This window comes from Phocoena sinus, chromosome 9, assembly GCF_008692025.1.
Source record: "Phocoena sinus isolate mPhoSin1 chromosome 9, mPhoSin1.pri, whole genome shotgun sequence".
NCBI classification, from domain to species: domain Eukaryota; kingdom Metazoa; phylum Chordata; class Mammalia; order Artiodactyla; family Phocoenidae; genus Phocoena; species Phocoena sinus.
In genome coordinates this window covers 18,755,509-18,781,611 of record NC_045771.1, presented here as the reverse complement: position 1 = coordinate 18,781,611, position 26,103 = coordinate 18,755,509, and the positions used below count along the sequence as shown (strand labels likewise).

General features: G+C 40.1%; 1 protein-coding gene across 10 annotated transcripts in view; it reads right to left on the bottom strand.

The window, feature by feature from the left end:
• Positions 1 to 683: 683 nt before the first annotated feature.
• Positions 684 to 26,103, bottom strand: part of SLC35B4 (solute carrier family 35 member B4) — a 60,239-nt gene continuing 34,819 nt past the window's right edge. Inside the window, exons 10-13 of one of the 10 annotated variants that reach the window (XR_004351445.1) lie at positions 25,825 to 25,909; positions 24,307 to 24,388; positions 20,449 to 20,613; positions 684 to 1,959 (exon numbers count right to left, since the gene is read on the bottom strand). Coding sequence is in view for 6 of the 10 variants with exons in the window: in XM_032643220.1 (XP_032499111.1) it covers positions 24,203 to 24,388; positions 25,825 to 25,909 (271 nt within the window). In the remaining 4 variants the exon portion in view is untranslated. Of the gene's footprint in view, positions 1,960 to 20,118; positions 20,614 to 20,748; positions 25,910 to 26,103 lie in introns of those variants that run through there. The other 9 variants (XM_032643223.1, XM_032643224.1, XR_004351446.1 and 6 more) reach the window with 9 other exon arrangements.

Here is a 26,103-nt window from a genome sequence, read left to right as displayed (position 1 = left end):
TCTAGAGTAATTTACTGGCAAACTTGGGTGTATATTACTGTAAACTGCTGCCTACCATGTGATTACAAGATTAAGAAAGAAGGAGTGAATTGCTAATCTTGTCAGTCCAACTGTTTCCTTCCTTGATAACATTTGTGTTATTGCATTTTGGGTGATGAAAGATTGTAATTGGCTGTTGACATTGATTGAAGGAAGGAGATGTGGGTTGTTGTTTTTTTTTTTAAGAGAATTAATTAGCTTGGTGAGGGAGGTAACAATTCAAATCTGCGGCACTCACAGCTGCAAAACAGAAGTGAACTGTCAACGAGTGTTTTCATCTCTTTCTTCCCCACCTGTTTTCTTCCTTTTGATGACATCTTTTCCTAGATTTAACACATTTAAAATGGGCCCACCAAAGAAAGAGAGGGGGTTGGGGGGACCGGGGAGCCTTCAAAAGAAAAAGAAAAAATGTCACTTTCAGGATTTTTTACACCAGAAACACTGTAAATAGTGTGTTTCATTTGCATGTGTTTAAGTAGCATTTGAGGAAGATGCAGAGACAGATTAAGCTAGGCCAACTCCATGTCACTCAAGCTGTTCTAAACCAGAACAAACACCTGAGCCCTGGCTGCTTGTGTGACAGCTAGAAAAAAAAGGCTCTGGTTTGCCTTTGGTTCAGTCTCAATGTGGGCTGATTACAAGAGCAATTAAAACCTGCTGTCCTGCAAGTATCTGCTTAAACTAGCACCTTCCCTTTCCACCCACAGAGAGAAAACATGGGTCCAAGAATTAGGAGGTAGATGTGAAGTGGTTTCACACCATTACCCCTAACCAAACACTTGTAAAATGTGTGTTTTGTGTTCTCACAACTTTAAGTGCTGTTGGGCTACAAGTTTTAGGTCCCAAGGGAGGAATGCCGTTGCCAAGGAATGCAACAAATTCAGTTGAGGAGGAAGTTGAGACTGCCACCTGGTCGCTTTTGACTTGTTAAAGTCACTGAAGCCATAGGCAAAGGAGGGGAATGTTATCGTTGCTGGTGGGGATTGAGCCTGATTGTGAAGGGGAAACAGAGGTCCTGCCACATCATGGAGATAAAAAGTGTTTTCGACTCAAGGCATCCTCTGGGAAACTTTCTTAGTGTTTACATGCCCAGAGGTACAAGTTAGTGGAAGACACCAGCAGTGCAGGCAGCAGCTGGCTCAGACCCTTCAGGAATGAAGGTTTGGGTCATTCCACAAGGTAAAGACCCTTGACCAAAGGGAACATAGCATGAGGAGTAGAATAAAAAGTTATAAATACCAATGATGGCCTCACAAACAGTAGCTAAAATGAGGACTAACAGTAAGCCTGCCTGTGTTGTTCCTTGCATTGCTAAGAATATGTTAGTGTATTAACATTAGCAAATTAGTTTTATTTTCAGCAACAAATCCCCAGCCCTCAACCTGTTTCATTTTACATAAGACATGTGGTGGTTAACTTTAAATTTTGGCTTTAGGTTACAGGATATCAAAGGGGAATTTCGACCAAACTAGAAATGGACCTGGGGACTTAAGGGGAAAGAATGAGCGCGTGTTCGTTTGTGTGAGGGATGTCGCGTCGTGTTGGGCAGAGGCATGCTGTTTTACTCGAACTGTTGGTCTGGAAGTTAAGTATTATTGTTTAATAGTCCAGCCATGGGACACACTGTGCTGGCCTGCCTGCTGGCAATTCAGCTGTTTCCCCATCTAATCCTAATCGCTCCCCTGTTTGGGAGTCTTGGAATCTACAGTCCACAGAATCTTTGCCAGCAGTGTTCTGGGACAGATCCCTCTAATGACATGTACCCGTGTGATGTGTAAGGCAGAAATGAAACAGGAGCCGTATAGCTGTGACAGTAGGCAGACGTGGGCTTTTGCAGACGTGCCATTTTATGGAAGCTTCCACTTGCTTTCCTTGGTGACTTTCTTGAGTGGCTGAACCAGCCCCGACCTGCCTACTTCCCTGTGAAAAATAAACCATTAGGTTAAGTTACTGTAGTTTGGGTTTCTATTACATGTAGTTAAGCCTAATTCTGATAAAATTTGTATAAAATGGATGACAGTTAAGTTTTTACTTTCTGACAAAATTACATATGCAAACACATCTGCAGAGACAAATGTTTTCCAGAACTAAAATTTGAGCAATACTATAACATTTATTCTTGTTTGAAAAGGGGATACTAGGCAATCCAGTGGATAATGCATTAAACTCCATTTGTGCCAAAGATACTGAATCACTGAAAATGAAAACTCTTGTAATGATCTTATAAAACTCTTATAATGGTTGAAGGTTTATTATCAAAGTGTAATTCAGGGATGGCATTTATCCAGGTAGATGAGATAACATAATTTAAATGCTTTCTGAGACAGAACTTGGAGAAACTAAAAGAATGATTAACACATATATTAAACATTCTGTAAATTACAGCTACTTAGGCAAATCATTGATAAAGGCTTTGTGATTTAATTACCTATGCTTCCATACTGCACATTTGATAATGTTGATTAACCCAAAAGTCATGTGCTTCAGATACCAGGAATAACAGAAACATTCTGATGTGAGCATTTAAGAAGCAGAACTGTTTCAGAGTCCTGTTTCACTGGTACTTATTTTCTTCTTTATTTTTTAAGATTTCAAAAATCAACTCTGGGTATACAAAATAGCATTTTATGGCCAAAAAACCCAGAGGTTTTTTCTTTTTTAATTGAAGTATAGTTGATACAATATTGTGTTAGTTTCAGGTGTACAGGATAGCGATTATTTTTGCAGATTATACTCCATTATAGTTATTACAAGACAATGGGTATAATTCCCTGTGCTATACAGTATATCCTTGTTGCTTGTTTTATATACATAACAACAGTTATTTGCATCTATTAATCCCATACCCATAATTTGTCCCTCCCCACTTCACTCTCCCCTTTGGTAACCACAAGTTTGTTTTCTCTACCTGTGAACCTGTTTCTGTTTTGTATATACATTCATTTGTATTACTTTTTATATTCCACATAAGTGATATCTTATAGTTTTTGTCTTTCTGTCTTATTGCAATAGGATAATATTCTCTAGGTCCATCTGCATTGCTGCAAATGGCAACATTTCGTTCTTTTTTATGGCTGTGTAATATTCCTCTCTGTGTGTGTGTGTGTGTGTGTGTGTGTGTGTGTATCACATCTTCTTAATCCAGTCATCTGTTGATGGGCACTTGGGCTGCTTCCACTTCTTAGCTATTGTAAATAGGCTGCTATGAACATTTGGGTGCATGTATCTTTTCGAGTTATTGTTTTCATTTTTTTCAGATATATACTCAGGAGTGGAATTGCTGGATCATACGCTGGTTCTATTCGCAGTTTTTTAAGGAACCTCCATACTGTTTTCCATAGTGGCTACACCAATTTACATTCCCACCAACAGTTTACGAGGTACCCTTTTCTCCACATCATCTCCAACATTTGTAATCTCTATGCTTTTTGATGATAACCATTCTGACCAGTGTGAGGTGGTACCTCACTGTAGTTTTGACTTGCATTTTTCTAATAATTAGCAATGTTGAGCATCTTTTCATATGCCTATTTGCCATCTGTAGGGCTTCTTTGGAAAAATGGTCTATTCATGTCTTCTGCTCATTTTTTGATTGGACTGTTTTGTTTTTTAATATTGAGTTATATAAGCTGTTTGTATATTTTGGGCGCTAACCCCTTGTCGGTTGCATCATTTGAAAATATTTTATCCCATTTCATAGGTTGTCTTTTCATTTTGTCGATGGTTTCCTTGGCTGTGCAAAAACTTTTAAGTTTAATCAGGTACCAGTTGTTTATTTTTGCTTTTATTTTGCCTTTGGAGACTGATCCAAGAAAATACTGCTATGATTTATGTCAAAAGTGTTCTGCCTATGTTCTCTTCTAGGAGATTTATGGCTTCAGATCTTAGATTTAAGTCTTTAAACCATTTTTAGTTTATTTTTGTATATAGTGTGAGGTAATGTTCTAACCTCATTGCTTCACATGTGGCTGTCCAGCTTTCCCAGCACCACTTGATGAAGAAACTGTCTTTACTCCATTGTATAATCTCTCCTTTGTTGCATATTGACCATAGGTGCATGGGTTTATTTCTGGGCTCTCTGTTTTATCCCATTGATCTATTTGACTGTGTTTGTGCCAGTACCATGCTGTTTTGATTACTGTAGCTTTGTAGTATAGTCTGAAATCTGGAAGGGTTATACCTCCAGCTTTGTTCTTTTTGTCTCAGGATTGCTTTGGCAATTTGTGGTCCCATATAAATTTTAGGATTATTCTAGTTCTGTGAAAAATGTTCTGGGTATTTTGATAGGGAGTTTTTAAATCTGTAGATTGCTTTGGATAGTATGGCCATTTTAATAATATTAATATTTCCAATCGAAGAGTACAAGATATCTTTCCATTTCTTTGAATCATCTTCAATTTCCTTCATCAATGTTTTACAGTTTTCAGAATATAGGTCTTTCACCTACTTGGTTAAGTTTATTCCTAGGTATTTTTTTAAGGCAATTTTAAACAGGATTGTTTTTTAAATTTCTCTAAATTAGTAGAAATGCACTAATTTCTGTATATTTGAGTAAGCACCAACAATACCCACCCCCTCCCCATCTGGACCACACCCCAGGCCCCTGGGCCACCTTTACCTCAATAGGTTGGATCTTTTCCCAGGACCTGGCCACCCTAGATCCAGTGCCAGGCTGTGACATGGAATGAATGGGCTGGGGTGTTCACTTCCCTTGGATTTGGGAGCATGGCAAGGTGGTAGCCGCTAGGGCAGACCTCTCTCTGCCCTGTCTGGTGGCAAGCCAGCACCCACACACTCCTGACAAGTGGACTCTAGGCTCCTTCAGCCTTTCCACCTGTCCGAGGGGTTCTCCAAGCAGCCAAGGGGGCTTGTCTCCTCTGCTCAGGACCCCAGGGTTGGGATGCCTAGTCTATGGCTTGACCTGCTTACTCCCCAGGACGTGTGTCCACCCCTGCAATCTCCCTTTTCCTCTTAGTCTCCTCCCAGGAGTACAGGTCCCCACCTCATGTTTCTTCCCTGTGCTTCCCAATTATGTGAGAATCTTTCATGCAACCCTGGTTGTATGGGAGATCTTCTGCCAGTTTCCAGTTAGTTTTCTGTGAGCATTTTTCCACATGTAGATGTATTTTTGATGTGCTTGTGGTGGGAGGTGAGCTCTACATCCTCCTACTCTGCCATTCTGATCCCCCTCTACTATCAATACTTTGTTCTTGCTTGTATCACAGAACAGGTCATAAACTCTTGGGAGGAAAAGTAGATAATAAGATGAATTCAAAGACACAGGTTAACATAAGGGTGAGAAAACAGATTCAAGACTGACTGTTGACATTTGACATATAGAGATCAACACCAAACAGAGAGACGTAAGGCAAAGGAAGCTCAGTCAGTTTCTTACTAAGATTCTAGGGGTAGCATAGTGTAGTGATGACGAGAGTGTAGGTTCTGGACTTGGTCTTCATGGGTTCAAATTCAGACTCCAATCCCACACATGAGTATGTGAGGCAACTTAGCTCCTCTGTGCCTAAGAAACTAGGGTAATTTTCTAACTTCAGTGATTTGTCATGAGGATTACATCAGTTAATGTAAGTGGAGCAAGGTGCCTCACACATGGTAAATATACATTTGCTATTGCTACTATTTCATGCCATTTAATTTTTGGAATGAAACCCATTATTGTAACAGTGTTAAAGATTCTGGGAAATTGATATAGATGTGTGGCCTTCATGAAAGGAGTGTGTTCATGCAGTAAACTTCACTTGAAGCTATTGTAGGAAATAATAAACCTCCAATAATTATCATCATATGCTCCCTCAGCTTCAGAAAGCATCTGTGCACCATGTAGTCACATGCAATAATAAAGCCAGATGCTAAGTTCTTGAAGTGCTGATTAAAAAACAATCAAACATGAACATAACTTAATTTTGATGATGGGATGATTTTATTAAGTTAATCTGCAGATAAAGAACATCACTGAAAACCTTTGACTGTTAAATACTTGCATAGCCAGATGTGCTTTTTTTCTTTTAAAGAAAAGTTTTGATACACACTCCATTCATTCATCTGTGTTGATTTCTGATAGCTGAATGCTGAATGTAAGACGAGGACAAAGAAACGGAATCTTTTCTGACATCCACCTGTGTGCTTGAGCCCTTACTAATGAGGCTGAGGCACTGCTGCAGCATCTGCGGTTATGTCTTGCTGCTGGCACTGGAATCACAGGGTACCCTGTAGAACAGTGGTCCCCAACCTTTTCGGCACCAGGGACCAGTTTCATGGAAGACAATTTTTCCATGGACGGGGTGGTTCAGGTGGTGATGCAAGCAATGGTTCAGGCAGCAATGTGAGCGATGGGGAGCAGCAGATGAAGCTTTGCTTGCCTCCCCACCACTCAGCTCCTGCTGTGCGCCTGGTTCCTAATAGGGTTCCTAACCCTAACCCAACCTAATAGAGTTCCCCAGGGGTGGGGGACCCCTGCTCTAGAAGACTGCTCCACTGATGAGATCATACATTTTGCTGGGAAGTTAAACCATGATTTAGTCTCCCAAAGGGCTACTTTTTTTTTAGGCTTGTGGTTCATAACTTTTTAGAATCACCACCCTCTATGCCTATATTTCAGAGTGAAGGGGCTTCAGAAGCAGCTGAGGCCATTCCAAAGATGCAGTTACAGGCTTAGTATTATTTAAGAACATTGAGTCCTGTCTATCTGGTAAAGTTGTGCTGATTCTTTTTCTTTTTAATTGTGTGATTTCTTTTAAAAAAATTTTATATTGGAGTATAGCTGATTTACACTGCTGTGTTAGTTTCACATGTACAGCAAAGTGATTCCATTATACATATACCTGTTCATTTTCACGTTCTTTTCCCATTTAGGTTGTTACAGAAGATTGAGTTCCCTGTCCTATACAGTAGGTCCTTGTTGATTATCTATTTTATATATAGTAGTGTGAATTTGTTAATCCCAAATTCTTAATTTATCCCTCCTCCCCCCTTTCCCCTTTGGTAACCATACATTTGTTTTCTGAATCTGTTTCTGTTTTGTAAATAAGGTCATTTGTGTTTTTTTTTGATTCTGCATATAAGCAATATCACATGCTATTTGTCTTTCTCTGACTTACTTCACTTAGTATAATAATCTCCAGGTCTACCATGTTGCTGCAAATAGCATTATTTCATTCTTTTTTAATGGCTGAGTAGTATTCCACTGTATATGTGTACCACATCATCTTTATCCATTCATCTGTCAATGGACATTTAGGTTGCTTCCAATGCTTGGCTACTGTAAACAATGATGCAGTGAACACTGGGGGCATGTATCCTTTTGAACCATGATTTTCTCTGGATATATCTCCAGGAGTGGGATTGCTGGATCATATGGTAGCTCTAGTTTTAGTTTTTTAAGGAACCTCCATACTGTTGTCCATAGTGGCTGTACCACCTTACATTCCCAGCAACAGTGTAAGAGGGTTCCCTTTTCTCCATACCTTCTCCAGCATTTATTGTTTCTAGACTTTTTGATGATGGCCATTCTGACTGTGTGGGCTGATACCTCATTGTAGTTTTGATTTGCATTTTTCTAATAATCAGCGATTTTGAGCATCTTTTCGTGTGCCTCTTGGCCATCTGTGTGTCTTCTTTGGAGAAACGTCTATTTAGGTCTTCTGCCCATTTTTTGATTGGGTTGTTTTTTTTTGATATTGAGCTGCATGAGGTGCAGCTCAATATTGCAGATTAATCCCTTTTGGTCACATCATTTGCAAAAATTTTCCTCCATTCTGTGTGTTGTTGTTTTGTTTTGTTTATGGTTTCCTTTGCTGTGCAAAAAGCTTTTGAGTTTAATTAGGTCCTATTTGTTTATTTTTATTTACATTATTTTAGGAGACAGATTGAAAAATATACTGCTGTGATCTATGTCAAACAGTGTTCTGCCTGTGTTCCTCTAAGAGTTTTATAGTATCCAGTCTTAAATTTAGGCCTTTAATCCATTTTGAATTTATTTTTGTATATGGTGTTTGAGAATGTCCTAATTTCATTCTTTTACATGTAGCTTTCCAGTTTTCCCAGCACATTTTCTCCATTGTATATTCTTGCCTCCTTTGTCACAAATTAATTGCCTTGGGTAGAACAGTCATTTTGACAATATTGATTCTTCCAATCCAAGAACATGGTATATCTTACCATCTGTTTGTGCCGTTTTTGATTTCTTTCATCAGCATCTTATAGTTTTCAGAGTATAGGTTTTTGTCTCCTTAGGTAGGTTTATTCCTAGGTATTTTGTTTTGATGCGCTAGTAAATGGGTTTGTTTCTTTAATTTCTCTTTCTGATCTTTCATTGTTAGTGTATAGAAATGGAACAGATTTCTGTGTATTAATTTTGTATCCTGCAACTTTACCAAATTCATTGATGAGCGCTAGTAGTTTTCTGATAGCATTTTTGGGATTTTTCAAGTATAGTATCATGTCATCTGCAAACAGTGACAGTTTTACTTTTTCCAATTTGGATTCCTTTTATTTCTTTTTCGTCTCTGATTGCCATGGCTATGACTTCCAAAACTATGTTGAATAAAAGTGGTGACAGACAGTGGACATCCTTGTCTTGTTCCTGATCTTAGAGGAAATGCTTTCAGCTTTTCACCATTGAGTATGATGTTAGCTGTAGGTTTGTCATATATAGCCTTTATTATGTTGAGGTATGTTCCCTCTATGCCCACTTTCTGGAGTGTTTATCATAAATGGGTGTTGAAATTTGTCAAAAGCTTTTTCTGCATCTACTGAGATGATCATACGGTTTTTATTCTTCAATTTGTTGATGTGGTGTATCACAGACTGATTTGTGGATACTGAAAAATCCTTGCATCCCTGGGATAAATCCCACTTGATGATGGTGTATGATTCTTTTAATGTACTGTTGGATTCGGATTGCTAGTATTTTGTTGAGGATTTTTGTATCTATGTTCATTAGTGATTTGTGACTGTAATTTTTTTGTGTGGTATCTTTGTCTGGTCTTGGTATCAGGGTGATGGTGGCCTCAAAGAATGAGTTTGGGAGTATTCCTTCCTCTATAATTTTTTGGAATAGTTTCAGAAGGATAGGTGTTAACTTTTCTCTAAATGTTTGATAGAATTCACCTGTGAAGCAATTTGGCCCTGGACTTTTGTTAGGAGTTTTTTAGTCACAGTTTCAATTTCAGTACTTGTGACTAGTCTATTCATATTTTCTGTTTCTTCCTGGTTGTCTTAAGAGATTGTACCTTTCTAAAAATTTGTCCACTTCTTCTAGATTGCCCATTTTATTGGCATAGAGTTGCTTGTAGTAGTCTCTTATGATCCTTTGTACTTCTGTGATGTCCGTTGTAACTTCTCCTTTTTCACTTCTAATTTTATTTATTTAAGCCCATTTTTCTTGATGAGCCTTGGCTAAACGTTTATCAATTTTGTTTATCTTTTCAAAGAACTAGGTTTTAGTTTCATTGATCTTTTCTATTGTTTTGTCTATTTCATTTATTTCTGTTCTGATCTTTATGATTTCTTTCCTTCTACTAACTTTGGGTTTTGTTTGTTCTTTTCTCTAGTTGCTTTAGGTGTAAGGTGAGGGTTTTTTAATGAGATTTTGTTGTTGTTTCCAGAGGTAAGATTGTATTGCTATGAACTTCCCTCTTAGAACTGCTTTTTCTGCATCCCATAGGTTTTGGATCATCCTGCTTTCATTTTCATTTGTATCTAGGTATTTTTTGATTTCTTCAGTGATCCACTGGTTGTTTAGTAGCATATTGTTTAGCCTCCATGTGTTTACGTTTTTTGCAGTTTTTCTTTTTTTCTTGCCGTTGATTTCTAATCTCATAGAGTTGTGGCTAGGAAAGATGCTTGATATGATATCAATTTTCTTAAATTTGTTGAGGCTGGCTTTGTGGCCCAGCATGTGATCAATCCTGGAGACTGTTCCATGTGCACTTGAAGAGAACGTATATTCTACTGCTTTTCAATAGAATGCTTTATAAATATCAATTAAGTGCATCTGGTCATTTAAGGCCTGTGTTCCCTTATTTATTTTCTGTCTGGATAATCTGTTCATTGGTGTAAGTGGGGTGTTAAAGTCTACCACTATTATTGTGTTACTTTCAGTTTCCCCTTTTGTGGCTCCTATGTTGGGTGCAAAAATATTTACAATTGTTGTATCTTCTTGGAGTGATCTCTTGATTGTTATGTAGTGTCCTTCTTTGTCTCTTGTAATAGTCTTTATTTTAAAGTCTATTTTGTGTGATATGAGAATTGCTACTCTGGCTTTCTTTTGATTTCCATTTGCATGGAATATCTTTTTCCATCCCCTCACTTTGAGTCCGTATGTGTCCCTAGATCTGAAGTGGGTCTCTTGTAGACAGCATATATACAGATCTTGATTTTGTATCCATTCAGCCAGTCTATGTCTTTTGATGAGAACAATTAATCTATTTATGTTTAAGGTAACTATCACTATGTATGTTCTTATTGCCATTTTGTTAATTGTTTTGGATTTTTTGTTTGTTTGTTTTGTGGTACGCGGGCCTCTCACTGTTGTGGCCTCTCCCATTGTGGAGCACAGGCTCCGGACGCGCAGGCTCAGCGGCTATGGCTCACGGGCCCAGCTGCTCCACAGCATGTGGGATCTTCCTGGACCGGGGCACAAACCCGTGTCCCCTGCATTGGCAGGCGGACTCTCGACCACTGCACCACCAGGGAAGCCCTGGATTTGTTTTTGTAGGTCTTTTTCCTCCCCTTCATCTTTTGTTCTCTTGTGATTTGATAACTTAACTTTATTGTTGTGTCCAGATTCCTTTGTGTGTATGTGTGTGTGTGTGTGTGTATCTATTGTAGATTTTCTGTTTGTGGTTACCATGAGGTTTTGATATAGCAGTCTATGTATATACAAACTGGCTGGTCTTTTAATTTCAAATGAATTTCCAATATCCTGCATTTATACTCTCCCTTTGCACAAATGCTGGTTTTGATATCATATTATTTGTGTGTAGATGATTTCCTACCTTTACTGTATGTTTGCCTTTACCAGTAAAGTTTTCCATTCGTAATTTTCTTTTTTCTGTTTGTGGCCTTTTCTTTTCTACTTAGAGAAGTTCCTTTAGCATTTGTTGCAAAGCTGGTCTGATGGTGAATTCTCTTAGCTTTTGCTTGTCTGTAAAGTTTTGATTTCTCTGTCAAATGTGAATGAGAGCCTTGCCAGGTAGAGTATTCTTGGTTGTAGGTTCTTCCCTTTCATCACTTTAAATATATTGTGCCACTCCCTTCTGGCCTGCAGAGTTTCTGCTGAAAAGTCAGCTGATAACCTTATGGGATTTCCTTTGTATGTTATATGTTGCTTTTCCCTTGTTGCTTTTCATATTTTTTCTTTGTCTTTAATTTTTGTCAATTTGATTACTAGGTGTCTTGGCGTGTTCCTCCTTGCGTTTCTCTGTGCTTCCTGGATTTGGGTGAGCATTTCCTTTCCAATGTTAGGGAAGTTTTCAGCTATTAGCTCTTCAAGTACTATCTATCTCAGGTCCTTTCTCTCCCTCTTCCCTTTCTGGGACCCCCTACAATACAAGTGTTGGTGCATTTAATGTAGTCCCAGAGGTCTCTTACACTGTCCTCATTTCTTTTCATTCTTTACTCTCTCTCTTCCACAGCAGTGATGTCCACCATTCTGTTTTGCAGCTCACCTATCCATTCTTATGCCTCAATTATTCTGCTATTGATTCCTTCATCTCTGTTTGCTCTTTGTTAAGCATTTCTTGTATCTTCTCAGTGTGTACCTCCATTCTTTTTCTGAGATTTGGATTATCTTTACTATCATTACTCTGAATTCTTTTTTGGGTAGATTGCCTATCAGTCATCTCCACTTCACTTAGTTGTTGTTCTGGGGTTTTATCTGTTCCTTTGTCTGGGAAACATTCCTCTGCCATCTCATTTTGTGTAACTTTCTATGATTGCAGTTTCCATTCTGCAGGCTACAGGGCTGTACTTCTTTTTGCTTCTTCTGTTTGCCCCCTGCTGGATAAGGCTGGTCTAAGAGGCTTGTACAGGCCTCCTGGTGGGTGGATTCCTGCCCTCTGGTGGGTGGAGCTGGGTCTTGTCCCTCTGGTGGGCAGGGCTGTGTCAAGGGGTGTTTAGCGAGCAGCTGTGGGCTCAGGATGACTTTAGGCAGCCTATCTGCTAATGGGTGGGGCTGTGTTCCCACCGTGTTGGTTGTCTGGTGTTCCAGCATTGGAGCCTACAGGCTGTTGGCTGGGGCCAAGTATTGGTGACAAAATGGTGGTTTCTAGGAGGGCTCACGCCAGTGAACACTTCCCAAAACTACCGCCACCAGTGTCCTGGTCCCTGCAGTGAGCCATAGCCACCCGCTGCCTCCACAGGAGACGCTCGAATACCAGCAGTTAGGTTGAGCCCAGGATCTTCTGAGGTCACTGCTTTTTCCCCTGGGTCCTGGTGTGCATGAGACCCTGTGTGCACCATCCAAGAGTGGAGCTTCTGTTTCCCCTAGTCCTGTGGAATTCGTGTGATCAAATCCCACTGGCCTTCAAAGCCAGATGCTCTGGTGGCTCCTTCTCCTGATACCAGACCCTCAGGCTGGGGAGCTCGACGTGGGGCTCAGAACTTTCACTCCTGTGGCCGAACCTCTGCGATATATTTATTTTCCAGTTTGTGGGTAGCCCACCTGGCAGGTATGAGATTTGCTTTTATTGCTAATACATCCCTCCTACTATCTCGATGTGGCTTCTCCTTTGTCTTTGGATGTACAGTATAATTTTGGGTAGGTCCCAGTGTTTTTCTGTTGATTGATTGATAGCTGTTCAGCAGTTGTGGTTTCGGTGTTCTCATGAGAGGAGTTCTACTCTGCCATCTTGTCTCCCCCATCTGTGCTGGTTCTTAAAGAGATGAATTTTACTTATGCTATATTTAGTGCACAATCTGTTTGTTTTATTCTTTTAGTGTTCTGTACCTAGGGTCCACTAATTAACATAATTAAATATAGACTGGGGAACAGGCTCAAGATGGCAAGAGTAGAAAGACCCTGAGCTCACCTCTCATGGGTACACCAAAATTAAAACAATTTACAGAACAACTATCAATGAAAAAGACTGGAACCTGAAAAGATCTAGAACTAAAGAGATTAAGGAGGAACAACCAGATGGGTAGGAGGGGTGGAGTTGCGGTATAGTTAAGATCCGCACCCCTGGGTAGGCAGTCCACAAATGGGAGAATAATTACAATTGCAGAGGTGCTCCCGAAGGAGCAAGGGATGTGAGCCCCACAGAGGGCTCCACACCCTGTGGGGTCCTGCACTGGGAAGATGAGTCCCCAGAACGTTTGGTTTTGAAGGCCAGTGGTGCTTACTTTCAGGAAACCCAATAATGGGCTGTGGGAAATATAGACTCCATTTTTAAAGGGCACACACAAAATCTCACATGCTCCAGGACCTGGGGCAGACCTACCTGCTGATCTTGGAGAGGGAGGAGGCAACTGGAGACACCCTGGGGACAAAGACACTGGTGGCAGCCATTTTGGGGAGCTCTTACTACCATGTGGACACTGGTCCTGGCAAGCACCATTTTGGAATCCTCCCTCTAGATTATTAGCCTCAGGATCCAGCCTCACCCCCCCCCCCCCCACCAACCTGTAGGCACCAGTACTGGGACACCTCAGGCCAAGCAACTAACTGGGAAGGGACACAGCCCTGCCCACCAGAGGACCCAGTTCCACACACAAGTGAACAGGCCCTAGACTTAGAACTGCCTGAGCTCTGGCCTCACCCACTAGCAAGCCTGCTTTAGCCTCAGGACCAGTCTCATCTACCAGCAGAAGGCAGACAAAAGCTCTGGGACCTGCTAGGCCCTGGCCCCACCTACCAGTAGGCCAACACAACCGAAAACTCTACAGCCAGACTCTGGGACCCAGGCTGCTACTAGCTCCAGGATCTGACTTCACCCACCAGTGGATGGGCATCAGTCCCAAGATCTCCTGGACCCTCAATCCACCCACCAGTGTGCCAGCATTAGCCCTGGGGCTCTCAGGGGTTTCCCAGCAAGCTGCATCATGATCTGGTCCTAACAACCAGTGGCCAGCAGCCTCCACACGAGGCAGGGCCTGGCAACCAAGCGGAGCGGGGGCGAGCCATGCCTATCAGACTTCTCACAGTAGCCAGCCCACCACAACAGAAGGACCCACGCAGCCCTCATAGAGGCATCGCTAGAACACATAGCTCTGGTGACCAGAGAGGCACGCACTGCTTGGACTCATAGGAAGTCTCCTACAAAGGGCCACTTCTCCAAGGTCGGGAAATGTAACCAACCTGCCATACATGGAAATAAAAACAGCACGTTGGGCAAAATGAGGTGACAGAGGAACATGTTCCAAACAAAGGAATAAGATAAAAATCCCAGAAGAACTAAGTGAGGTAGAGTACCTGAGAAAGAGTTCAAGGTAAGTAAGAATCATAAAGGTAATCAAAGAACTTGAGAGTACCAAGTGAAAAGTTATAAGTTTTGAACAAAGAGTTCGTTAGAAAATATACAGAACTAGATGAAGCGTACAATAACTGAAATGAAAAATTACACTAGGAAGGAATCAACAGAAGACTAAATGATACAGAGGAATGGATCAGTGAGCTGGAAGACAGAGTAGTGGAAATAACTGAAGCTGAGCAGCAGAAAGAATAAAAAGAAATGAGGATAAAAGAAATGAGGATAAGAGACCTCTGGGAAAACATCAGTATACTGACATTTGCATTATATGAGGTCTCAGAAGGAGGAGAGAGCAAGAATAGGCAGAGAACATATCTTAAGCAATAATAGCTGAAAATATTCCTGACTTAGGAAACAGACGTCCAAGTCCAGGAAGCACAGTGAGTCCCAAACAGGATCAACTCAAAGACGACCTCACCAAGACACACTCTAATTAAAATGGCAAAAATTAAAGATAAAGACAAAGAGAGACTATTAAGAGTGGCAAGGGAAAATCAACAAGTTATGCACAAGGGAATTCCATGAGGAATATCAGCTGACTTTTCAGCAAGAAACTCTGCAGGCCAGAAGGGAGTGGCCACAATATATTTAAAGTGATGAAAGGGAAGAACCTACAGCCAGAAATACTCTACCTGGCAAGGCTCTCATTCAGATATGATGGAGAGATCAAAAGTTTTATGGATAAGCAAAAACTAAAAGAGTTCAGTCCTACCAGACCAGCTTTACAAGAAATGTTACAAGGGACTTCTCTAAGCAAAAAAAGAAAAGGCAGCATGAAATCATGAAAGGAAAAGCTATCATCCACATACAAGGCTAGTAGAAGGGTAAAAGACAAAAGTAGGAAAACATATCACAGTAAGCAGTTAAAGGATACACAAAACAAAACAGATGTGAAATATTATGCCCAAAGCAGTAATTATGAGGGGAGGAGAGTAAAAAGGCAGGGTTATTAAAATGCGTTTAAAATTAAGAAATCAACTTAATCGTATTTATTTATGTGTATACGCATATATATGTGTATATACACATTACGCGTATACACAAATATATATATATATCTACATTCATACAGCTAATGGTAACCACAAACCAAAAATCTGTAGTACGTGCACAAACAGAAAGGAATCCAAACATAACACTAAAGACAGTCATCATCACAAGGGAAGAGAACAAAAGAAGAAAGGAACAGAAAAGAATTACAAAAGTGCATACATATCAATAATTACCTTACATGTAAATGGACTAAATGCTCCAATCACACAACATAGAGTCACTGAATGGACACAAAAAGAAGACCTGTATATATGCTGCCTAAAAGAGACTCACTTTAGATATAAAGACACACATTAGACTGAAAGTAAGGGGATGGAATAATGTTATTACATGCAAATGGAACTCAAAAGAAAACTGGGGTAGCAATACTTAATCTGAGACAAAACAGACTTTAAAAACAAAGATGGTTAAAAGAGACAAAAGGACGTTACACAATGATCAAGGTATCAATCCAAGAAGAATATAAAACAATTGTATTATATATGCACCCAACATTGGAACAACCTAAATACATAAACCAAATATTAACAGACATAAAGGGAGAAATTTACAGTAACACAGTAATGGTAGTAACACACCCCTCTTACATCAATGGACAGGTCATCCAGACAGAAAATCAATACGGAAATACTGGCCTTAAATGACACATTAGACCACATGGACTTAACAGCTATATATAGAACATATCCATCTAAAAGCAGCAGAATACACATTCTTTTCAAGTGCACATTGAACATTCTCCAGGAAAAATCACATGCTAGGCCACAAAGCCAGCCTCAGTAAATTTAAGAAAACTAAAGTCATAATCAGGCATCTTTTCCAACCACAATGCTATGATACTAGAAATCAAATACAAGAAAAAACACTGCAAAAAACACAAATACATGGAGGCTAAACAATATGCTACTAAATAATCAATGCATCACTGAAGAAATCAAAGAAGAAATTAAAAAATACCTGGAGACAAATGAAAATGAAAACACAAAGATGCAAAATCTATGAGACACTCAAAAGCAGTCCTAAGAGGGAAGTTTATATCAATACAAGCTTACCTCAGGAAACAAGAAAAATCTCAAATAAACAACCTAACTTTATACCTAAAGGAACTAGAAAAATAACAAACAAAACACAGTTAGTAGAAGGAAAGAAATCATAAAGATCAGAGCAGAAATAAATAGAGACTGAAAAAACAATAGAAAAGAACAATGAAAGTATGAGCTGGTTCTTTGAAAAGATAAACAAAAGTAACAAACCTCTAACTATACTTACTCATCAACTCAATAAAATCAGAAATGAAAAAAAGTTATAACCAAAACTACAAAATACAAAGGATAAGAGATTAGTGTGAACTATATGCCAATAAAATGGACAAGCTATAAGAAACATACAAATACTAGCAACATACAATCTCCCAAGACTAAACCACAAAGAACTAGAAATATGGACAGTATCAGTAATTAAACGAATGAATAATCAAAAAAAAAAAAAAAACTCCCCCAAAACAAAAGTCCAGGACCAGATGGCTTCATAGGTGAATTCTACCAAGCATTTAGAAAAGAGTTAACACCTATCCTTCTGAAACTATTCCAAAAAACTGCAGAGCAAGGAACTCTTCCAAACTCATTCTACTAGGCTAGCATCACCCTGATACCAAAACTAGGCAAAGATATCAGAAAAAAAAGAAAACAGGCCAGTATCACTGATGAACACAGGTGCAAAAATCCTCAACAAAATACTAGCAAACCAAATCCAACAATACATGAAAAGAATCATACACCATGATCAAGTGGGATTTAACCCAGGGATGCAAGAATGGGTCCAATATCAAAATCAATGTGATATACCACATAAACAAAAATTGAAGAATAAAAGCCATATTAAGAATAAAAAGCATATGATCATCTCAACAGATGCAAAAAAAGCTTCTGACAAAATTCAATATCCATTTATGATAAAAATTCTCCAGAAAGCGGGTATAGAGGGAACATACCTCAACAATAATAAAGGCCATATGTGATAAGCCCACAGCTAACATCATACTCTATGGTGAAAAGCTGAAATTATTCCTCTAAGGTCAGGAATGAGATAAGGATGCCCACTCTCACAACTTTTAGTCAACATATTGGAAGTCCTAGCTATGGCAATCAGACAAGAAAAAGAAAGAAAAGGAATTCAAACTGGAAAGGAAAAAAGGAAAACCATCACTGTTTGCAGATGACATGATACTATACATAGGATATCCTAAGAGAGCACGAAAAAAACTACTAGAGCTTCATCAATGATTTCGGTAAAGTTGCAGGATACGTAATTAATATACAGAAATCTGTTGCATTTCTATACACTAAAAACAAACCATTAGAAAGCAAAATTAACAAAACCATCTCATTTATAATCACATCAAAAAGAATAAAACACCTAGGAATAAACCAACCTAAGGAGGTAAAAGACTTGTACTCAGAAAACTATAAGACTCTGATGAAAGTGAAGACAACACAAACAGATGGAAAGATGTACCATGTTCATGTATTGAAAGAACTGATATTGTTAAAATAGCCATACTACCCAAGGCACTCTACAGATTCAATGCATTCCCTATCAAAATACCTATGGCATTTTTTTTTTACAGAACTAGAACGAATAAATTTAAAATTTGTTCAGAAACACAAAAGACCCCCAAATAGCCAGAACAATCTTGAGAAAGAAGTATGGAAATGAAGGTATCATGCTCCCTGACTTCAGACTATACTACAAAGCTACAGTAATCAAAACAGTATAGTACTGGCACAAAAACAGACACATAGATCGATGGAACATAATAGCCCAGAAATAAACCCACACACTTCTGGACAATCTAGGACAAAGGAGGCAAGAATGCATAATGGAGAAAAGACAGTCTTTTCAATAAGTGTGGAGAAAAGACAGTCTTTTCAATAAGTGGTGCTGTGAAAACTTGACAGCTACGTGTAAAAGAATGAAATTAGAACATTCTCTAACACCATATATAAAAATAAATTCAAAATGGATTAAAGACCTAAATGTAAGACTGGAAACCAAAAAGAAAACACAGGTAGAACACTCTTCAGCATCAATCGTAGCAATATTTTTTTGTATCTGTGTCCTAAGGCAAAGGAAACAAAAGCAAAAATTAAAAGCTTTTGCACAGCAAAGGAAACCGTCAACAAAACAAAAAGACAATCTACTGAATGGGAGAAGATATTTGCAAATGATAAGACTGATAAGGGGTTAATATCCAAAATATATAAACAGCTCATACAACTCAATATCAAAAAACAACCCAATTAAAAAGCAGGCAGAAGATCTGATGGACATTTTTCCAAAGAAAACATACAATGGCCAACAGGCACATGAAAAGATGGTCAACATCACTAATCATCAGATTAGTAATGCAAATCAAAACCCAATGAGAGGACTTCCCTGGTGGCGCAGTGGTTAAGAATCCGCCTGCCAATGCAGGGGACATGGGTTCGAGCCCTGGTCCGGGAAGATCCCACATGCTGCGGAGCAACTAAGCCTGTGTGCCACAACTATTAAGCCTGCGCTCTAGAGCCTGTGAGCCACAACTACTGAGTCCGTGCGCCACAATTACTGAAGCCTATGTGCCTAGAGCCCATGCTCCGCAACAAGAGAAGCCACCACAATGAGAAGCCTGCACACACCGCAATAAAGAGTAGCCCCCTCTCGCCACAACTAGAGAAGGCCTGCACGCAGCAATGAAGACCCAACGCAGCCAAAAATAAATCAATTAAAAAAAAACAACCCAATGAGATATTACTTCACATTTGTCAGAATGGCCATCATCAAAAAGACCATACAAAACAAATGTTGGAGAGGATGTGGAGAAAAGGGAACCCTCGTGCCCTGTTGGTGGGAATGTAAATTAGTGCAGCCACTGTGGAAAACAGCATGAAGGTTCCTCAAAAAAGCTCCAGAACTACCTTATGATCCAGCAATTTCACTCCTGGGTATATATCCAAAGAAAATGAAAACATTAATATACATGCACCCCAATGTTCATAGCAGCATTATCTACAGTAGCCAAGACATGGAAGCAACCTAAGTGTCCATCAACTGATCAATGGATAAAGATGTGTATATACACAATGGGACAGTACTCAGCCAAACAAAAGAATGAAAGTTTGCCATTTGCAACAACATGGATGGACCTGGAGGGTATTACACTTAGTGAAATAAGACGGAGAAAGACAAATACTATTTGTTATCTCTTATATATGGAGTCTAAAAAGAAAACTAGTGAATATAATAAAAAAAGTAACAGACTCACAGATATATAGATATATAAACTAGCTGTTATCAGTGGAGAGAGGGAAGGGGGAGGGGCAAGATAGGGGTAGGGGATTAAGAGATACAGACGTCTATGTATAAAATAAATAAGCTACAAGGATATATTATATATACAGCACAGGGAATACAGCCAGTATTTTGTAATAACCATAAACGGAGTATAATCTATAAAACTTTTGAGTCACAATGTGGTACACCCGAAACTAATATATTATTGTAAATTGAGTATACTGAAAAAAAAAAAAAAACAGATTGGGTGTGGTAAACTGCTTTGAAAGTTGCTTTTGCATTAAGATTCATTTAGAAACTAACACACCATTGTAAAGCAACTGTACTCCAATAAAGATGTTTAAAAAAAAAAAAGATTCATTTAAAGGCAACAGATGGAAGATAAAGAGAGCTGGCCATTGCAACATTACAAAAATAACGTTTCTGTTAAGGCAAAGAGGTTTTGAGAGATTTGCTACAGAAACTTACTGCCATGAACCTCTAAAATCTCCCAAGGTAAGCCGATCCTCTTTAAATTTCTTAAATAGAAACTGACCTGTAGCCTGAGAAGTGGTTTGTGATTGATCCAGCTGCCAGGCATTAGAAGACACGTTGCTTACCATCATTTGTAGTAAAATGTCCCACCACTATACAAGGCAAAAATTGTAGAGCTTTTGAAACTGCACACAAGCACTTGAAAGGTAATGGTGACTGGAAACACCTGCAAGAAATTTATCACTTTTATTAAAAAGCAATGATTGTACAATTCCAGATAAAAAACCAGGTGTCTGATGAGTTGTTTCTGAAGGTAGAAAATAGCTCTTTATAAGAAATCATAGTAAAAAGACTCATTCAATTTGTTTGGCAAAACATTTTATTCACAAAATGTCCCTTTCCTCCTTAACTCTCAGCTCAAATAACTCGTAAGGCTGGAAGCCGACATCTGATATTTACACAGCTCAAAATCTGAATACCCACTAATGTCTTAGCTGTTCTACATATTCTGCTGCTGTCTAGTCCCCTCCTCCCCCATCTCTGTTCTTAAATCACAATATGAATGAAGAGCTCGGAGGCTGGATAAGTCAAATCCCCATCATCCCTCCCCAGCCCCACAACACATAATCTGTTAAGAAATCCTACTTAAAAACCATCCCCTTTTTCTTTGGAGGATGATGCCATTCTCTGGAATGAAAGCAACTCACACAGAAATGATTTGTGATTGCAAGTGATACACAAAGACAGTTTTATCACGTTGGGGAATAACTACTGCTTCTCTCGGTTCACAGGAGTCTTCTTTACATCTTAAAAACTATAAATAATCCAATGTGCCAAAGAATTATTACAACTTTTCCCTTAAAAAATATGGGTCTTATTTCTTCTAAATGTAGACGAAGCTTTTCCCCTCACCTATCTCTGGTACCCTCACAGCTTGCCTTACTTGATTGAAAATTGAGGACATCTTGCAGGATCTTAGTGATTTAAGTAGGTAAAGCTCAGAGGAATGTCTCAGTATGATACTGAGGAGACAAAAAGACAATGAGCTCTAGGCATCAGCTGATGCAAACCAACTATACCAGCTTTGGAGATGTAAGGGTCACCCCAGGCAGCCTACTCCAGAAACTTTTAAGCATCTTTAATGGTCCCCTGAGGGCAGCTCCTGGCACTGAGCGTCAAATAGATGGAAAGTGCTAAATTTGTAATGCTCTGCCCTCCTCCCACCATGCAACCGGAGGACAAAAAGCCGAATACCCACAACTCCTGGTGTGTATCCTTCCTTCCCTCTCTGGCTTAGAATCTTAGGGATGTTTCGTCTTATTCGTTTTCTTGCTAATCAACTGATGAAGAGTGGGAATGGGTATCAGGAACCATTAGAAGGTTTCTCCGAAACTTGAGGGAATAAGAGTTCTTGGTAAGGGTTTATTTATTCATGGGACAAAAGTCAGAGCCTGGTCCCTCCCTTCTCTGCAAGGTCCACTGTGAGGAAGCTGCTAGAAAGAGAGAGCACACTACAGAGTCTCCCACCCCAGCCTGGTACACACTGAACATATTCCAATGCTTATGACTAGTTATTTTACTGACACTGTTTATACTCGTTTTCAAAGGTCACGCATCTGTAATAAAAATGGATTTTATCTATATTGACAGTTCTTTCAACCCAAGATTGAGACCAAAATGCTCATAATTCTATTTACTCCTAGCCAAAGAGAAACAAACTACAACAAATTGTAGGATCTTGATTTCAGATCTCTACGTTGGGGTGCCTCTCAATGTGCATCTGTGGAGATGCTCAGGTCTTTGCTACATTGTCTCATATGCCAGCTGTCCACCAATGAGCATGTCCACCAGCCCAGAGCTAATTCACTGGTTACAATTACCTCCTGACCTAATGCTTTCCACCTCCTCTCACCACAGGCATTTGGCACTGAGAGTGAAGTCAGCTGGAGGCAGGGTAAAAATGAGCAAAATACAGATACTACTGCTTCCAAATAGAGACACGAACGTGGTAAGGAGTCTCAGCCCCACTTTGAGCTACAACAGGACATATAAATATTTTCACATTACATTATTACATTAAATCCCATTCATATTCATCTACATGTACATTCACATACTGTGCCAGATATTCGCATCCTTATGGACACACTCCCCTAGTATCAATGCATAACAAGATACATGCTACACGGATACGTATACCCTGTAAAAATCCACAGAGAAACACCCAGAGGCCCCAAAGAATAGAGGCATAAACAGATACAAGATTAGTAGAAAACTACGTGAGTGACCAGAGGTTGCTGAAGAAACTGCAAGTGGGGGATCAGAAGTGAAAAAAAACATGCAGAAGGGAGGAAAACGTGCTCAGGAAAATGACCGCGAGATTTTAGAATCCTTCAGAATGATCAGGTGACCTTCCCAGAAGAATGGAAGGGGTTTGGTAGGGGTGGCACAGATCAGCTCAGCTTTCGTGGTTTTTCTTCACTTGACACAATGACCTAATTAAAGTACCGTATTCATTTTGGATAACTGGGCACGAAGAAGGAAAAAACGATTTGGATTGTGTCTAAATACTTTAGAACTAGATAGAAACTTGTCAAATGCATTAACGGTTTTAGCTGGATGAAAAAGAGAAAGGATCAAAAATAAATTCCTAATAAAAAATGAAAACATTTATAATATGACAATAGAACTGTGGTAAAGGTTCTGTTACACATTAAATAAAATAATTCAAGTGTCCTCCATATTCTCCTGGTACCTCACGACTCTGGTCCAGCTGTGAAGTGAGTACACAGGTGTATACACACACACACACACACCATTTTCTGGCTAGTCATTTGCTATTTGATCTTCGTTCTAAGGGTAGAGTCTTGGATGCCTTAAACACCAATCTCTCGTGTAAACAAACTAAACCCTCTACCTCTGGGGCACAAAATTACATGGTCTCGACCCAGAGAAAGATGAAGGGCATTTAATAGACATTTCTCCTCCAGTTAGGGATGAGTCTGACCCTCTGTAAAATGGTTTCTTTGCTCTTTGAACAGGGATTGAAATCAGTTTCAACTTGGATTGAAAAATAAGTTAATCAAGGGGAATAAATTGTTTAAAGAAGTATTAACTAGTGTCTGTTAGATTTATTTCCTTATAACCAAATACTAGAGAAAAAAACCAATTCCCAGGGCATTTCAGACATTCTGTTCTTACATGCGCTTATTTCACTGTATGAGTGCCTTACTCTGTCCATACATCTCCTCCTGTTAATAAGACCAGCAGAGGTGTTCAGACTGCGGAACACACACACTCTAAAGCCAGAATCTAAAACCTCGTGGACCCAGTTAAATGCTGTCTGTGTACATCAACACTGTTTCAGTAACTAAAAATTGTAATATTTCCCATCAGCATAAAAAAAGTGATACTACGTCATGTAAGGCTCTATCCTGTTAGGAGTTATCCTGTCAAGACTCCAGATATGCAGCAATCAAATAGCCCCTGGGGACAGGTTCTTCTATTAAACAATAAGAAAAGTAGCTTTTGTTGTTCTTGTTTTTAAGAGGATATTTAACACACGGTATTTATAGCACCATCAGTCTGAGGAACTCTACAGTACCTTTTGAGTCCATGAACAAGTTCACACCTAATTCCGCATCTTTTAGTAGAGACCTTCACTGGCACTGAACAGCTGTCCATGTCCAGAACCACAAATTGATCAGAAAACCCTGTGACCTAGGTGGAGAAACAGCATCCACATTTTATGTAACAAAAAACCCGAGCAACCTAAGGGACTTCCCCAAGGCAGCCCGGTGGTTCTAGGGTACTTATCACAGACCCATCAGAGAAGAGCTCCAGATAGCAGAATAAACACACCACACCCTGGGTGAGCTCAAGAGACCCTGAGAGCCAAACCTCGATATAAGAACACAACCTGAACCCAGCGCAGAAGGAGAGGCCTCTGTCTGTGTGCAAAAAGATGGGCTGGTAAGTCTGACGGCCTCCAGAGCACGTACCTGCGTGAGACAATGAAGGTCCGAACTGAGTGAAGGACAAGGGAATAAAAACACTGACTTTCATGCTCTCCTCTTCTCCCAAGTGATCACAACCCACACGAGAGCACACACACACCTACATGTGGCATCCTGACACTTCTTTCTCAAAGTTATACCATGGGAGGAAAACCAGACCTTTGAAATGATTAGCAAAAGGGGGGCATGTTTCTATTAATACATATGATAAAACACACACACTCCCATACCCATCAAGAACATTAAGATGACATCCCCCCCCCAAAAAAATTCCCATTTTAGTTGTGATTTGGCCTGACTGATACACCACACCCACACCCACTGAATATACTGGTTCACTCATTAGCCTGGCTGGTCATAACTATCAGAGTTGCCAGGCGGAGCTCCCCCACGTGGAGCCCACCCTCAGTGCCTGTCTGTGCTCTCTGTGTGCCCCTGCCCCCAGAGCCAGCTTCTCCTGGGCCATCCTGGCGTCACCATCTTAGCTCGAGGCTAATGAACCAGAAAACTGAGAGAAGACAGAAAAAGTCTCTCTTTCCCAATTCATACACAACCTTTCTTCCTTATTAACACTGTGCCATACAGAGATGCTGCAGGTTTATTCTAAGTACAGAAAGCAAAAGGTGTGAAAGCATATGACTTTTGCATAGAAACAGAAAAAGGAAAAATGTGGGAAAGGATTCCCACCAGTCCTGCCCCGGGGTCACCAGGGCGCACAGGGACACCTGCTTCTTTCCCAACACACAGGAGAAAGCCCAGCCCCAGCATCCCGGTGTGTCGGTTCACCGGGCCACTCGGTTATTCCTGGTTGGGGGGGGGGGGGTGCCTGGAGCGTCTGCCTGAAAAGTGCTGCTGTGGGTGGCAGGTTAATGGAACAAGGGAAAGGCCACAGGAGGATAAAGACTGTTACAGCAGAGAATCATCAGGACAGGGATAATCTTGTCCAAGACAGTGGATGTAAAACTAGTAGCTCTGGGGACTCAGATTTCAATAAGAAGGTACAGTGCTGAAATTCTGGTAGAAACAACAACTGGAAAGGCTGTTCAATAGTGGAGAACTGTTTTTTTTTTTTCCTATTTCAGGGTTGGGGGCTTCTATTCAGGGTCCACAAATGTTGGTCTGTATAGGCATGAGAAATCTGAGAAGTGCGTCCCTCTGAGGATTCTCTGGCACATGGGGGGTGATTCAGCATTAACCAAGGTGAAATGGTGGCCAGCCCCTGGCTCACTAGCCTCGGGTCTCTCTACCCCAGGAAGGCCTCAGCTCTTCTTGGCCTCCTTCTGAGGCTGGCCTTTGGTGGCTCCCAGGGTATTCCACACCTCTGTGTACATCAGGGTCCCAATGAAGACAAGCAAGGTGCCCAGCCAATGCCACCAAGTGAAAGGGTTCTGGAAGTACAAGATGGAAAAGATGAGGCTCACAAACTTGCGTAGAGTCACGACGAGGGTGACGGTGAGGGAGGCGCATTCTGTGGTCAGGATGAAGACGCCCCGGATGCACACGTACCTGGAGGGGCAGGGTTAAGGTGGTTTTCTGTAGACAACCCAGAGATCAGTGGGAGAACCTTCTGTTCTAGGACCCAAAAAACATGGGGTTGGCTACAGCTGCCCTGAGGCTCTTCCTTGCTAGAATATCCTGTAGAATTCCTGGCTTGCCATTCCATTTGTGGATCCTAACTTGAAACTGCCTGAAAGCCTCCT